At 36.3% G+C, this 17,417-nt stretch overlaps 1 protein-coding gene across 1 annotated transcript in view; it reads right to left on the bottom strand.

The window, feature by feature from the left end:
* PDE11A (phosphodiesterase 11A) overlaps positions 1-17,417 on the bottom strand; it is a 381,245-nt gene that overhangs the window by 237,159 nt on the left and 126,669 nt on the right. Inside the window, exons 3-4 of the mRNA XM_041722472.1 lie at positions 4,757-4,846; positions 848-988 (exon numbers count right to left, since the gene is read on the bottom strand). Of these exons, the coding sequence (XP_041578406.1) occupies positions 848-988; positions 4,757-4,846 (231 nt within the window). The remainder of the gene's footprint in view (positions 1-847; positions 989-4,756; positions 4,847-17,417) is intronic.

A 17,417-nucleotide genomic window follows, 5' to 3' on the forward strand; every position in this document is an offset into this window, starting at 1 on the left:
CACAGTAAATATATTAAATTTCTGCTAAGGGTTTAGACATTTAAACTTTCAAGGAGTTAGACTGATGATGATCATTATTTTCAGTACTGTTGTGCATTTACCCAAGGACTTCCCCCAAAGAGGTGAAGGGCTTAACAGAAACCTGAAAGTCAAGGTGCTACAGATCGGAGGTCTTGAACTAGCTGGATGCCTGCCTTGGGAGTCAAAGGGACCCTTGTGGTGAAGAGGCAAGGAGCCTCCTCCACCTGTGCAAGCGTCCCCAGCTCTAAAGCAGCAGAAAAAGAACTTGGAAACTGCACTTCAAACCTTTGCTGCAGAGCAGAGCCCAGCAGAGGCTTGTCACTCGACTCAGCTCAAGTACTATCTGGCTGAGCTCCAAAAGCAAAGGGCACTGCTTCTCCAGCATTTGTCTGCTTCCTCCTCGTAAGAGAGCTGTGGAGCACTGTCTGGACTGCCATCTTCACCCACAGATGCCAAGGGCCTTCCTCATGCGGGTAAATATGATGGGAGCCTGGCACTTGAGCTAATGTCTATTCAGCTGGGTGACAGTGGACAAACTGTCTTATCCCTCAGTTCTCTCATCTGTGAATACTCAGGGCTGGGATAGCTCTCTAACGTCCCCATCAAAGCAAGAGTCTATGTTTCTAAGGTGACAGCAAAACAAGACTGAAAATACATGTAAAATAAATTTTAAAAACTTTAATTTTAGAAAAAGTGACCTCATGGTGAGAAGAGTCATGAAGAGTAGTTCAAGCAATGATTTCACAAAATAAATTAAAAATAAAGTAAACTTTTAGTCCCTTAATGCAGTCTTCAACTCTATGTGACAGGTAAAAAAATGACTTACTGGTGATTCAATGTCTTCGAGGAGTAAAACAGAACAGCGTTCACATTTCAACAGAGTTTGGGCCCGATGCATTATTTTCTTGACAATTTTCTCCAGGTCAGTCTGTTCTTCAAAGAGGTCATTAACAACCTCTAGCAAAGCCTAGGAAAGATGAAATGGATATATTTAGGTGGGTATAGGACTGAATAAAAACATTTTTTCCCTCTCAAAAGTCCGTTTAGTCTTTGCTATAATAAAATATAAGTATTTTTGTGTGGCTAATTTTTAAAACATTGATTATTATTAGGACATAATCATATTCTGACATATTGTTGTTTTACAACACAGTTTTGAACTGAAAAACACAACTTGAGAATAGTGCCAATCCATACAATCCCATATAAATCCCACATATAGCTATAGGACTATCTCCTGAGTAGCTAATGACTGCACAATTCCATTTAGTCCACTATAGCTCTAGGCTTCTCCCTCACTCCCACTCCACAGTAGTTTTTCTGCAATGTGACTAGGTATAAACCCAACATTTTATAAATTATGGATTCTCTCCAAAGCACATTTATTTCAGAAAATTACAAAGCAGCTCTTCCTCACCCTCAGGAAGAAATAGGTTCATGGAAGAACTTGAGACTTATTTTCCCTAATACATATTTCTCATAGAGCTCTGTAAGAATTATAGGGGTGAATGCTAATTAAGCTTCAGAGCCTTCCAAAAAAATATAAAATCCTCATTAATCCCTCTACACAAAAAGTATTGCTTCATCTCACCTGTTCAGGAAAACACAAATACTAAAATATATCTGAGGAAAGAAAATACCATTAAAATTTCTGTTAAAACAACAGAATGAAAAGCACACAAATTAAAGAAAAAAAACCCCTTAGAATTCTAACTTGAAAACTGCACACTCACTTAAAAATCAAATTGTAATAACCTGTCATTTTATCCAGCTAAGTTGGCTTGCAATTTTTGCATTGAGACAATATTTACTTGGCATTTTTAATTACATGGCTCTTTCCAGAGATTTCAGAATAGTGGGCTATGTACAGGTAGTAGATATTATGCTTCTAGCAGGGAGCAATCAGAAAATTACATAGTCAGTGAATTGGCCAGAGGGTGCTTTGTTCAATAGGACTTAATAAGATGTACACTCTCAGGTCTGACCTCTCACAAAAGGATTTTGTGGGGTTTCATATTCACATCTATTCAGGTAAATGGTGTTGATGATCATCCCAGGTTATGACCAATTTTCAACTTCAGTAATGAATTTGATTTGTCCTGAAACCGTTAGAAACATGTGAAAATTTCTTCTCAGAGTCTATTCAGGTAGAAAAGCATTTGAATGAGTTAAGGGATCCATGAAATGAGTCTAGTTCACTGAGCATCTAAAAGAGGAGCAAATATCCTTGGTAGCATTTTCTCTAAAGAGAGCTTGTGAGCACAGCTAAGGGCCCTGGGTGGCTCTCTGATCATGGAGCGGAGAAACACCAGGAGGTGAAAAAAGTTTGAGCATATCCTGGCTGTCTGGCATCTGGACAGCAAATTGCTGTAGGAAGTCAATGTGCAATAATTTCATATTTAAATATAACATTAAAAATGAGGCAATTGTCTGAATAATTACCAACACAATTCCCTGTTATTAAGGGGGAAAACATTATTTCCTTAATCATCCAGACTATTTCTTCAGATGGATCATATTAACTGAACAATTATTTAACTTTTCAATTTGTTGTGACTCTGTGGATAGGGCCTCTGGGACCCATATACAAGAACATTTATCTCAAAGGAAAAACTAATTGTGCCTTGAGTCTTGCACTGACAAATCACATCATAGTAATTTTACTGTTTCTAATTAAAAATTGCTGCTTTCCTAACAAGTGATAAAAGTTTCACAAATAACAATACAGACTAGCTCCACAATGGGAGAAAAAAGAGAAGAAAATCTAGGATGATAGGCAATTCAAAAGACATTGGAGGTTCTTCACAAAACTGAATATTCTGTTTCTTGACTTTCCTTATATTTGGCCCCCTCCTTCTTCTACTACCTTCTTTTGCTCCTGGGTTCATCCTTGGACCTCTTCCCTTCTCACACCCACATATTCTCCCCCAGATTGATCAATCTGGTACCCTACTTTTAAATACCATCTATATATTCACAGTTCCAAATATGAGTCTCAACTCCTGATATCTCACAAAAACTTTAGACTCCTGTACCCAACTAGTTACTTGCCAGCTGTACAAGCCAAAAGTCATTTTCACTCATTTCCCACATCAATAAGCTTCATATATTTCACCACTAATGTTGGGGGGCAATCTCTCACTTCTCACTGCTCTAGTCCCAGTCGCATTATTTCTTTTGTTCCTAGCTCTATTAAGATCTGATAGACATATAACGTTGTGTAAGTTTAAGGTATAAAATATGATAATTTGACACATGCATGTGCTGTGAAATGATTACTACAACAAGGTGAGTTAACACATCCATCCCCTCACATAATTGCAACTTGAAAATATCTTCTCCCATTCCATAGGTGTCTTCTTCATTTTGTTGATGGTTTCCTTTGCTGTGCAGAAGATTTTTCATTTGATGTGGTCCCACTAGTTTGTTCTTGGGAGTTTGTATCAGATCCAAAAAAAATCGTTGAAGCTTTTCCCCGATGTTTTCTTCTAGAAGTTTCAGTCTCATGTCTTACAGTTATAACTTTAATCCACTTCAAGTTAATTTTTGTGAGTGGTGTAAAACATGGGTCCGATTTCAGTCTTGCTCATTTGAATATCCAGTTTTCTCAACACCATTTATGAAAAAATATCTTTTCCCCATTAGGTATGCTTGGCTCCCTTGTCAAATATATATTGACTATATAAGCATGGGTTTATTTCTGGGCTCTCAATTCTATTCCATTGGTATATGTTTTTAGTGCTAGTACCATACTGTTTGGATTATAATAGCTTTGTAATATAATTTGAAATCAGGGAGTGTGATGCCTACAGCTTTGTCCTTCTTTCTCAGGATTGCTTTGGCTACTTGAGTTCTTCCTCTCTGCTCTCCAGGCACGCACATGGACTCCTGTGTTTTTGTACTTGACATTTCCACTATTTGGAATGGTCTTCCCTGATCTTTGTGTAGCTTTGCTCCTTTATTTCATTCAGGTCTCTGTTCAAATAGCATCTTAAAGAGAACTTGATCGTACTCTGAAATATCTTTCCAAACTATCCTTCCGTGATCAATCTCTATCTCTTCTTCATCTCATTTCATTTTTTATAGCACTTATTACTACCTGATACTATATTTTTTGTTTGAATATTATCTACTGTACCTATCCATACCTACTTGTATCTATTGTATTATGAGTCTAATATTATTTAATATCTATTTGATAGTTTAGCATTTTTTTTAGTCTTTCTTTCCTATTTGCCTCGATAGCTAGTGAAAGTCCCTCTTTGTGTCTCTTAATAATCCTATATAAAAGTGTTTGCATTATTGTCTAGTTATCTTGTGATGCTCTTCCAGAAAAACTTTTAATTCAAAAGCAAAATTCATGAGGTGAGGTGAAATTATTTGTAGCATACCTTGCTTCTTAAACTAAATTATAAAAATATTACTAAAGTGTGTTATTGTTTTAAAGCTATAAGTAAGAGTACCTCTTCTACCTTACAGTATAGATGTGAAATTAGTTTCATTTTTAAAAGAAGCCAGTACTATTTGCCTCAGACAACAGAGAATTTGTATCCACTTCCATTTGGACTTACTGCTTCAAAGGTATCTTCTACCATAAACTTGAAGGATTAAACAAATAAAAAGGACTCCTGGACTATTCAAAGATCATCTGTTGTTTTTAAAAGACATGATGACTCACAGACTCTTGAAAGTCAGAGAGCTTTGAGAGTTGTCAATAACATTTCTTTCTACTTACCCTGCTTCGTTCATATTCTTTCCTTGAGGCAGCAAAGAGCTGAGCATTAGATATGGCAATTCCACAAAATGGAAGATACATCTGCATAACCTAAGGGTAAAGAGAGTGTTAAGAACATTAAAACATTACTGCACCAAATTCCATCTTCCCTGCATTGGTCTGACCATAATATTTTCTTTTCAACCACAGAAATTGAGTATGGAATTATGGATACTAGTATCTTAACTTTAGAAGGGATGGTTTTCAGAGTTAGCTATATGATGGTCTTGATCAAGCTTTAACTAAGGACAGTCACATTTATGAGCATCTACAGTGAAGCAACAGACAATGATGACTATGATACGGGAACTGTAAATCATCTGTATATCCCTTCTTTGATCAGTGAAAAAGGAATAAATGAATAAACTCATATATCTAGAACTGAAGGCAGGTGTCCACACTCACATGTGGAGGCCAGTAGGCTATGAGTCAATTTCTTTGTACATGTGTATCTATAGCAGGGATCTTACCTTCACCCCAACACTCTGTCAGCTACAAATTTCAGTATGCCCGGTAGATTGGCCTGGTAGGAACTTAGGGGCCAGAAGGCCTAGTAGCCTCCTATAGTATAAAAGAGCTCAAATTGCGCTTGTTCTGCTGACAGAATTGGATGTATGCAAATGTGTGGGATGATCCTACAGAAGCTTGTTTGAGGAAAGGCTGGGGATCCTTTAAGAGAGCACTTTTATGGAAAGAAATAGCTACGTATGCCAGGCTTGATCCTAACAAAGACTTTCTCAACACTTCATCATCACTTATTTTCAGTACTGCCTGACACTCACTCAAATTCATCTCCAGAATCTCTGATTCCAAAGAGAAATAGAATGCCCCAAGTAAAAACCGAAGGAGCAATTTCCCTAAACTCTTCACAACATAGAACATTGTGACAAGTAATATTGCTTTGGGATTTCTCTAAGCAGAAGGAAAAGGGCATGTTTTGTACCATAGTCTTTCTCCCTCCCTCTGTCTCCTTTTCTGTCTCTATCTATGTCTCTCTCTTACACACACACATACCACACTACAATGTCCTGTGAAGAGGTATAGAGCAGTTGCAAAACACAGCAGCTTCCACATGCCCAGAAGAGGGAAGTGCAGTGTTCACCATAGGTGAAGGACGAGAACTGTGGACATCATGAGAGCCCTGGGACACCCAGAACACAATTACCTAGAGTGGGAGGTGATTTTGCAGAGGGCTTGAGAAAGACAGAAGATGAAGGACAATCCACACTGCCTGTCATTTCTTTCCTATTCAAATCTTGTTTTGGCTACCTGGGCATCCTCAACTCTGACCTCGGGGCCCAGAAAGTATTGCACAGTGCTGTGTAAGCTAACACTGTGACACCACTCTTTAAGAAAAGAGAGAAACGATGGGATTGGTATTAAGCAGAGGTATAAAATCAGTGAGTTGATTTTTTTATACATCTTTCCAGGATAAATTCCTTCACTGAATTTGATTCAAACTCCTATTTAATGAGGACCTACTAGGTGCCAGACACTCTTGCTTCATTTCTTCATTTGAAAAGCACATCAACTTCTCATGGAGAGACTTTACATTTCAGAGATCAGGAAATTCAGTAACTTGCTCAAACTCACGCAGGAACTCAGGTCATCTTATTCTACAACTGATGATCATTCCTTACAACATGCTGCCTTCTAGAACGAGATGCTATTTCTGTCACTCCCTCATTCCCCTTCCTTACTCCTCCTCCTCATGCCTTAGGAAGTTTGTTGATAAGCCCGGATAAAGCTGTTGACATAAAGCTGCCAGATAATCTGCCAGAATTTCTCTGCCTTTAGCCAGAATGGGATGACTTTCAACATCACCTACACACATAGAAAGCACTTTTCTTGTAGTTTCCTGTTTTTTTATCTGCTGTGGAGACAGTGACTATGATGGAGGTGGAGGGGAGAAGGAGATATGGATTATTTTACTTTCCTTCTTTTCCTTCCTTCTTTCTTTCCTTCCTTTTTCCCTTCTTCCCTCCCCCCTCCTTTCTTCCTCCCTTCTCTATTTATTTGCCTTCAGAGGCCACGTTTAAGATAGTTTATAGGTTAAGCAAGTAGGTAGAAGAGATCAAATGAATATGTGAAATGTTTTCTAATATATCATAGGCTTGTTTCAATTCATTTGTAATACCAATATTTACTGAGCTCCAAGCATTGTGTATAATTAAAAAGAATGTGAATTTTAAATTAGATGACTATTGTCCTTTACATGGCTGTTCTGTGTGAAAGCCAACAAGTCGTTTAACCTTTCTGAACCTATTTCCTTATCTATAAAATGCCACGTTTCACTGGCTAATTTCTCTCATCTTTTTTAGTTCTAATATTTGGTGATCCTAATAAGTAGAAACACCTATGAGTGTAACATTCTACTTGCTGGAGAAAACAAAGAATTCAATAAATATGCTCACATTTTATTCAAGAAATAATCATTTTTAGTAGTAATTGATACTGACGCAGTCCTTGGACATGATGTTAAGCATTTTATATGCACTCTGTCATCTGATTCTTGTAACTACATATACCATGCCATTTATTTTATTTTTGATGGGAAAACTGAGGCTTTAGAAACTCATCCAAAGTTTTTGGGAGATATCTCTCCATGGGTCTCTCACGTTTCTGCATAGCTTACAAACAAAGGCACTGCTCTAGCTTTTAAAAATGTTTGTATAATAAACAGCCTTGGAATAGAGTGTCTTCTTCAGAGCAAAGAAGAGACTTGTATAATTATAATTAAGATAGTATCTGTCTTTGGGGCAGAGGTCAGGCTGACTTACTGTCCATTATTAAGCATCTGTGTTTCCTATATTTGAGGTTCTTCTCCTATAACCCATGTCTTTTGTCATTGAGATGATGCTATTACTGAACATTTCCATTCCAAGCCAGAACCAGCTGTTCACTTATCATTAAGACTATTTCATTTTTTGTTGGTCTTTTAGATGTATTGATATGAATTCCCCACCATAGTTACTGAGTATTTATTTGTAATTGTAAAGTAAGAGCCCCAGGAACAATTACTAAGATCCGTGTTAAATGTCTTTATTCCCTTTTTACTGAGCTAGTTGCTATTTATTTTATTGTCTTGCTGCATTGATTGCCCCTCTACTACTTTTTATTGCCTTATTTTAGTGATTAAAACCAGAAAGTCCATGTACATACTTAATAAAATCTAAACTGAACATCTTTCGCTCCCTTCCAAATAAGATAAGGATGTGGAAATACTTTAACTTTCCTGTTACATATGTTACTTTTTTGCTTATATTTAATTTTGTTGCTGCAAACTAGACATTACTATTATTGTTGTTACTATTATTAGTGAATGTTTATTTAGATTCACTCACATGTTTTCCAATTTTTTCCTCTTCATTCCTTCTAGCATGTCCTTCCTTCCTACTGGAATAATTCTCTCTTTTTGAATTCTTTAGAATACCCTTTAGCATTGGTGGTAAATGCATTATTTCTGTTTTGTAAAAAAATATCCTTATCAATCTTAAAAGGTAATTAGGTTTGGTATACAATTCAAGATTGATAGCTATTTCTCCTGGCCCTTAGAAGATATCCCTCATCATGTGCAGCTGATGCTGCTAAAAAGTCAGCTGTCAATCTCATTTTTTGTAGATTTTCCACCTTTGTCTTCTAGCTTCTTCTAGGACCTCTTTCTGTCTTTGGTGGCCAGTCTGTACTTTTCTAGCCTTAATCAAAGGCTTAACTGAATCATATAGAATTCTAAATATATTGGTCAAAGATGACTGAAGATAGAGACCATATAACACCTTTATAACAGATACATTGAAAACTGAGGCGGGGGCGGGGGGGGGGCGGTGGATCTTGATTTACAAAGGGAATGATCTACCCTGTATCACTCACTGGTACAACAATTCAACACTCTGAGGCCAGAGAAAGTCTGTTTCATTATGGACACCTACATGACAATATGATCCAATGAATTTCTAAGTAAATGTCCAGGAAAATCAGGCAAATGTATTTTGAAAGGAGGGAGTAAGAAGAAGCAGAAGCAGTATCGGTATGCAAATAGGAGATAATGAAAAGTTTTAAAAATTATATCTTTTTTTTTTTAGTCCCAGTACAAAAGATGTCTTTTTTAAACAAAGAAAGAGAGATACTACTCTATCATGCCCTTCTTGATGTCTCCCTCCTCCTCCAAAAAAAAAAAAAAATACTAATTTGGCCTTCATCATCTAGTTTCTGAACGCCAAAAGGTCTAAAAAAAACCTTAATGACTAAGAAGCTAATGAGTCTGTACACCCGTGTGCAGTACTTTTCAGCTTGAAAGCACTTTATGAACATTGGCTAATTAATCTTTACAACATCCCACTCAGAAAGGGAGTTAAACTGAAAATCATTAAACAGCATAGGAACATCCCTTTAGCCCTAGAAACTCATGAAAAGTATCACTAATAAGCATAAAATATGAGCCCTGGGACCTTCCATCAATGTCCTAAAGAAAGACAGTAGGTACTGAGACTTTTCAAACTTACAGACAGAGAAAGGTTATTAAAGCTTCGCAGGATAAGCTGGTCCAATAGTACATCATTAGAGGTCACTGGAGGTCTACACTGGAGATTCTGTGAGGGGCCTCAGGCCATCCCCTGTATGGATTCCACTCTTGAAGGCAAAGAGCTTGAAGAGCCACATCACTCTCACTAAAGTAATGGGTGAGAGGAGGTCTTCCCACCATCATGCAATACAGCCTGTCTCAGAGCAGACCCTGTGATTTGCACTCACAGGTCCCTTCCGCCCTCTAGCAGGAGCTATAAGGCAAAACCTCACTGAGCTGGGTGGGCCCCACCACTTTGAAAGTGGGCATGTTGTCACTCAAACACTAAATAAACTCTTCAAGTAGAGTAATTCGGAAAATAAGGAATCAAAATATGGAATCAGTCACATTGTTTTCACATAATGAAACACCTTCCATATATTTTAAAAATAGAATATTTTAAATAGTAAAAAAATGAGTCTGAAGTTTTGTAGAGTTTCCAGAGAAAATTCCTGCTTCCAGAGTTTGGTTCACTGCAATTTTTTAAAAAAATTATTCATGAGAGAGAGAGAAAGAGAGAGAGGCAGAGACACAGGCAGAGGGAGACAGAAGCAGGTTCCATGCAGGGAGCCTGACATGGAACTCGATCCCAGGTCTCCAGGATCAGGCCCTGGGCTGAAGGTGGCGCTAAACCACTGAGCCACCCGGGCTGCCCTGTGATTTTGTTTCTATGCAAATTCAATAAAGACAATAGGTCAGAGTTTTAAATCAAGAATCAGAATCATAAATGAATCCTGTCACCTCACATCAAAGTATATACTCTTGGCTAGAGCATGCTTTTCTCTTATCAGTGCTGTGCCCTCTTTGAAGAAAAGTTTTCCCAAAATACACAAAGTATCCAACTTCATTTGAAAGAACATTGGCATGGAATAGATTGATCCTAAACATACTTTTGGAAATTGTTTGCTTCAAGAATTAACACTCTAAAGAGATTGGGGGGAGGGGTGCATTTCATTCACAAAAGATGAGGAAGAGCAAGCAAGGCAGCGAAGAAAGGAGACAGAGAAACTTACTCTTCTGCTTTTCCTTCTTAAGAGGTGGGCAAGTAGATGCTTCTGTTTCAGCCCTTGGACCTCAAAGCTGGGACCCCAAGGGAATTGGAATGAACACCTTTCCATTATTCTCACCTTTCTTCCTGAGGCCAGTATTGGCTAAAAGATCCCTAAGAGGCCAATCTTATCCAAGGGAGGCAGGCTGGGGCCGATTCCTGGCAGGTAGCCTTGCAGCATGAGGGCCTACTCTCCTGGACTTTTTGCAGGCTTTGGACTGCTGAGCACTTGAATCATCCATATTACCTGATAACTTGATTTCTGCATGCTCCCAATCCCGACCTGGGAGACTTTAGAAAAACGATCATCTCATATCCCAAGGCACTTCCAAATTCCCACCCTCTTATTCACAGACACTCTATTGAAGGGAAAACCCTGAAAAGAATGCATTTCAGAAGCCATGTCCTTTCCAAGATAATTTGTATTGTCTTTTTTGGATCATAAGATTTCAGAAAAAAAAAAAAAAAAAAAAAGCACTCATGTTTCTACCACTCAAGGGTAACCACTATTAACATTTTGGAGATTGCCATTCAAATTTTCCTTTCTTTCCCTTCATATAAACTCGAATAGGCTAATCCTATATGTATTATTTTATCTACTTTTTCCACTTTTTATAACCAGCTATCATTTACTATGACCAATGCAAAATAATCCATTGTATAGTCCAGAAAAAGAAAATTTATAGAGAAAGAAAATAGATTATTGGTTGCTTGGGCTAGTACAGTTAATGAGATTAACTGTAAATGGGATAAAGGATCTTATTGGGGGTGTACTCTAAGACAGATTTATGCTGATGGCCGTACCACTCATAAAGTTACTAAAAATCATTGAATTGCTCATAGAAATGGGTGCATTTTATGACATGTAAAATATACCTCAATATAGCTATTAAAAATTATCATTCAAAAATCCCATTCAGTGTATGGATTAATATTTTTTTTTACTTAGTCAATGTACTGCTGGACATTTAGGGCATTTCTAACTTAAACAATCTTAGGGTTAAATATCCTCTTATTTTTATTTATTTATTTTTTTTATTATTTTTTTTTTTTTGCTTTTTTTTTTTTTATTTTTATTATTTTATTAAATCTTTTATTATTTTATTAAACCTTTGCACATCTCATCATTACTTTCTTGGGTTAAAGCCCTAATATTTGAACTTATGTAACTTAACACACATTTACATAGCCCTTTCTCTGTACCAGGATATATTCCAAATGCTTTACTAATATTAATTCATTACTATGCATGTACATTTTTAAATAACTCTTAACATTACACAAATTTTTTTTTACATTACACAAATTTTTACTTTTTGTTAAAAAAAATCCGAAAGTATAGAAGTATATACAATAAAATAACTACAGATGCCTCTTCATTTCCTATCCTGCTAACCACTTCCCTCCCAAAGAACAACCTTAAGAGGCATTTACAGTATATTTTTCTGGCCCTTTTTTTATTAACTGCCTACATAAAATATCTAGTTTTGAGGGTATTTGTAAACATAAATGGGATCACACTATAGGTTATGTTTTACATCTTCCTTTTCACTTGGCATTATATCTTAGAAAACTTTACATATTCATTCAAAGATATCTACTTAATTCTTTTTAATCTTTGCTGAATATTCTAGGAGGTGAAAGTACCCATTAACTGACATTCATGTTGTTTCCAATTTTTCTCTATTACAAACAATACTGCCATGAACTTTCTTATAAATACATCTTTGGTGCTCGCTTCGGCAGCACATATAATAAATACATGTTTGTGCACTTGGACAACACTTCTGTTGGACAGATTCCTAGAAGAGAAATTTTGGTTGAAGAAAATGTGCATTAAAAAAATCTTAATAGCTACTGCCAACTTCTCCTTCAAAAATTCTCTACCAATTTATACTCCTACTAACAGTCATTAGAGAATTCATTTACCTCTACTTGTACAACATTGGGTATTACTATTCTTTTTAAATCTTCTCTGACAGATTAAATCAGCACTCATTTTTGCATTAACTTACAATTATTTGATTACTAGTGATATTGATGATAATTTCATTTCATATTTGTTGGTTATATCTTTTTTTTATATGGCCTATTTCTGCCTTTTGCTTATCTTTTATTGGACATTCTATTTCTTACTGCTTAGTAAGCACTCTTTTTAGTCTAAGAATAATAACCATCTTCCATTTTTGCATCATGAATCTTACTTGATAATTAGCAATTGTCATTTATTTGATACAGTCCAACAGCCCTACAAGCTATGATTGCTTTGTCTAAGATAAATAGATATTATGACTCAGTAAACCTGGGCCTACTCCCTCTCACGCTATACAAATTTTTTACAACAATATCTACTTATATAACTCCGTCAAAGTTATTTTTATAAGCAGGTTGACCTACATATCTTATCCTGCCTATTTGCTCCATTCATTTTTGTAACTTAGAGTTCATGTAAGAAGTCAGTTTGAGCTATAGTTTGATCCAGCCATTCTTGAATTTTAGCTATTAAGGTCATTATGATTTCTCCAATTACTGAGCATGGGTATAAATGCAGGAAGCTACACTACATAGTATTTTAGTCTTGGTATCAACACCTTGATGCTAGAAAAATGTTATTAAATCATAATCATTGTATGAACAGAAAAATTCATCTTAGGCTATTTTCTAATAAGAAACACATTAGTTTTTCTTTAAACATGGAACATATTCATACTATTTCCTCCTCATAGTAGCAAGATCCTTCCTTTCACCATCTCTTTTATCTAGTTCCTTCTTTTTTTATAGCTCCTTGTTCTTAAAGTAGTGGATATGTCATAAAGATGGACTCATATAATATGCAACCTTTTGTGTCTGCTTTCATTTAGCATACTGTTTTCAAGGTTCATTCATGTTGTTGCATGTATCAGTACTCCATTTGTTTTTTTCAGTCTTTTTTTTAATTAAAAAAAATTTTAAGAGTAGCTTAAGGGTCACAAAAAAAGTTGAGTGGGAAATGTGGAGGTTTCCCATAAGCCTCCTTCCCTCCCCCAACACACAGTTTCCCCCAGCATTAACATCTTACACTAGTGTGGTACATTTGTTACAATTAATGAGCCAATACTGATATATTAAAGTCTATAGTCTAAATTAGGGTTCACTCTTTGTGTTGCATATTCAATTGGTTTTGATGAATGTATAATGACATGTATCTACCATCACAGTGTCACACAGAATCATTTCACTGACATAAAAATTCTGTGTTGTCTATTCATCCCTCCCTCTTCCCAAACCTTTGGTAGCCAATGATCTTTTCACTGATCCATAATTTTGTCTTTTCAGGAATGTCATATAGCTGGAATCATACAGTATATAGTCTTTTCAGGTTGGCTTCCTTCGCTTAGCAATATCCATTACATGGGTGTACCACAGTTTGTTTATCCATTTACCTATTGAGGGACATCTTGGTTGCTTCCTAGTTTTGGCAATGATGAATAAAGCTGCTATAAACACTCATGTGTAGGTTTTTGTATGGACATGTTTTCAACTCATCTGGCTTAATATCCAGGAGTATGATTGCTGGATTGTATGGAAAGAGTATTTTAGTTTTGTGAGAAATTGCCAAACTATCTTCCAAAGTGGCTATACCATTTTGAATTTCCACCAGCAATGAATGGAAGTTCCTGGTGCTCTATATCCTTGTTAGCAAATGCTGTTGTCAGTGTCTTGAATTTTAAACATTCTTTTTGTTTTGTTTTGTTTTGTTTTGAGAGAGAGAGAGAGAGAGAGAGAGAGAGAGAAGTGGAGAGGGGCAGAGGGAGAGGGAGAGAGAATCCTTAGTAGGCTCCATGCCCAGCTCTGAGCCCAACACAGGACTTGATCTCATGACATTGAGATCATTACCTGAGCCAAAATCCAAAGGCATATGCTTAATCAACTGAACCACCCAGGTGCCCTGAATTTTAAACATTCTAATAGGTGTTTCATGATATCTCATTATTGTTTAAATTTGAAGTTCCCTGATGATATAGAATGTTGAGCATCTTTTCATATGTGTATTTGCCATGAGTATCTTCTGGTGAGATGTCTGTTCAGATCTTTTGCCATTTTTAAATCAAATTGCTTGTTGCTTATTGTGTTTTGGGAGTTCTTTATATATTTTGTATACCTGTCCTTTATCAGATATATGTTTTGCAGAAATTTTCTCCCAGTCTGTGGTTTGTTCATTACATGTTATTTTTGCATAAAGCTTAACTAGACTTTTTACTTGTTTCTATTCTGATTTCAGAGAACTTTAGGATTAATCAAAGATTTTAATACATTTCCTCATCTACTTTGAACTTTGTTCTCAATATCAGTGTACCCAGGATAGTATCCTTTTGTCCAGGCCCCAGGAAAAAGGCATGTTTTGTCTGTGGAGATAAGCCTTTTCCTAGGGTTTTTCATTTCTGTCATTTCTGTGGGATTTGGAGGCCCTTCCTCTCTACCATCATTGTTTCTATCTCCTATATCTGGATCTTCCCTTCTCCCTCAATGGGAAACACCTTCCCTTTCATTTGGTATTGCTATTTCTATCTGCTTACCTTCAGGTCCTTAACTCCTGTCATCTGGCTTACAATCTTTAGTCTATAGGAATGGCTCACTGGAAGCTTGTCTATGACTTCCCAATCACCAGATCACAATACTCACCAACTAATTTATGTCTTTTTCCTCTTTAAAGTTCTACCACTTAATCACCAACTGGATAGTAAAACTTTGGCTTCCATACACTCTATACTCCTATTTCTTTCTGTGTTTTTGACACTTCTATTCAAGTTATATTCCCAGATTCAGTCTTTGGTCTTCTAATCTTCTCTTTCCACATTCTTCTTCTAAGGGTTTATTCTCATAATATAGGAATCCTACAGGGGCACCAGGGTGGCTCATTTGGTTGAGCATCTGACTCTTGGTTTGGGCTCAGGTAGTGATCTCGGGGTGGTGAGTTGGAGTCCCACATTGGGCTTCACACTCAGTGGGGAGTCTACTTGAGATTCTCTCCCCCTTTCCTTCTGCCCCTCCCCCTGACTCTTTTTCTCTCTCTCAAATAAATAAATCTTTAAAAAAAGAAATCCTACAAAATAAAGTATTCTTGGCCATACAAGAATTAACCTTTGAGCAAGAGTCAGCTAGAAAATGTAGCAAATTTTGTAGGGCCAGATATTTAAGCAGCTGAGAAACTTCCTTCTTTTGCTTACTTATTTCTCCTGCCTCATTCTTGAATGTTGCTGCATCTCTAATCCCCTTTGGCTCTGAAATCACTCTCCCATGTCCCTAGTCACATTACTTCTCAGCCACCTTCTACTATTTTTCAGATTTAGGTTTCAGTGCTTCTCATTCTTATCCACCAAGTTGAGCTCTGGGAACATTTGCTTCCTTTACCTCACAGTCTAATTTAGCATTTCCGATCCTAAATTGAACTTCACTCTGAATTCAACAATATTAACTAGACAGGTGTCAAAGTCTCTTCCTTTTACCTGTGTCCTCAATAGTAACTTCTGGGATGATTTTCTGGTGCTGACCTTTTCTCTGTGCTCTAGTCTATAGGACATTTCAACTCAGAGGTCCATATAAACCTCAAACTCAGAATTCCAAAACCAAATTTATCATTTCAATCTCTTTCTCCTGAAGAGAGATTCCAAAATGCTCTGTGTCAAATGTACCATTAATGTTCTATTTACCCAGTTTCAAACTCTTGAAGCAACTTTGATTGCTGTCTATACATTTGCATAAACATTATAATAGCAATTTAGTAGCTTTTGAGGTCTCCATTCCATGCCCTTGAGCTTCTGTGGGGCAGCCTTGCCATCCCTCAATATCTCTAGATAATTGTAAAGGCAGCCAAGACATTCTCATCCTCACAAATTGCCAAGAACTCATTAATCTTTGCTTTCCCATACAGAAAAGTCATAAATTTAAAAGTCACACTGACTGTCCCAATGTGCCCTGTTGTGACAATTAAAGAATGGAAGAAATAAATATTATAAATGCCTTATACATATTGAAAACTATTTTTTCAAACTACTATTGTGTGAGCATTTTTACACTACATACAGTATTTTTAAAAAAATCTCATTAGAAGCTCATCAGAAAGTATCTCGAATATTTAAGACTATGGCTCGGTATTTTATAGATGCTTGTGGAAGATATGTAATAATCTCAGGAAAAATAGTGAGGAAATATAAAATTGCTATTCAGAGGAATACATGAGACCCAGAGGGGATTCTTCTACTTATGTATCTTTTTTCATTTCCAAAAATAATTTATCATCAAAATGCAATACCAATGACATGGATAATAAACCATACTATTTTTTAATTTCCAGTAATATTCTCCAGTGGAGAAGAAACAGAGAAGGCTATGAAAAATATGCTTAAAGCATTAATATTTAATTAATGTAATGGGACCCTAAAATTATTATTATAAAAGCCTTGATCAAATCTGTAAGTCTTGCCTATGCAAGTAAAACACTGAATTGGTACCTACTACATTTAAAACATTTTTAATAGACAACCTTGAGGGTAGAGCTTAAAGTATAGCCTAAAAACAAACAGAACTTTGTGAAGGGCTAATCAATTATAGGCATATCTCATTTTATTGTGCTTCACTTTATTGCACTTTGCAAATGTTGTATGTTTTACAAATTGAAGATTTGTGGCAACCCAACATCCAGCAAGTCTATCAGTACCATATTTCCAAAAGCATTTGCTCATGTCTCTGTGTCACATTTTTGGTAATTCTTTCAACCTTTTTCATCATTATATTTGTTATGTGATCAGTGATCTTTGGTGTTATTATAATTGTTTCAGGGTGCCACAAATCATGTCTGTATGAGACAACAAACTCAATCAGTAAATGTGTGTTCTGATTACTCCACCAACCAGCCAGTCCCCAGTCTTTCTCCCTTTCCGTGGGCCTCCCTATTTTCTGAGACACAACAATATTGATATTGGGCCAACTGGTAACCCTATAGTGGCCTCTAAGTGTTCAAGTGAAAGGAAGAG

The sequence above is a fragment of the Vulpes lagopus genome, chromosome 11, assembly GCF_018345385.1.
Source record: "Vulpes lagopus strain Blue_001 chromosome 11, ASM1834538v1, whole genome shotgun sequence".
NCBI lineage: Eukaryota > Metazoa > Chordata > Mammalia > Carnivora > Canidae > Vulpes > Vulpes lagopus.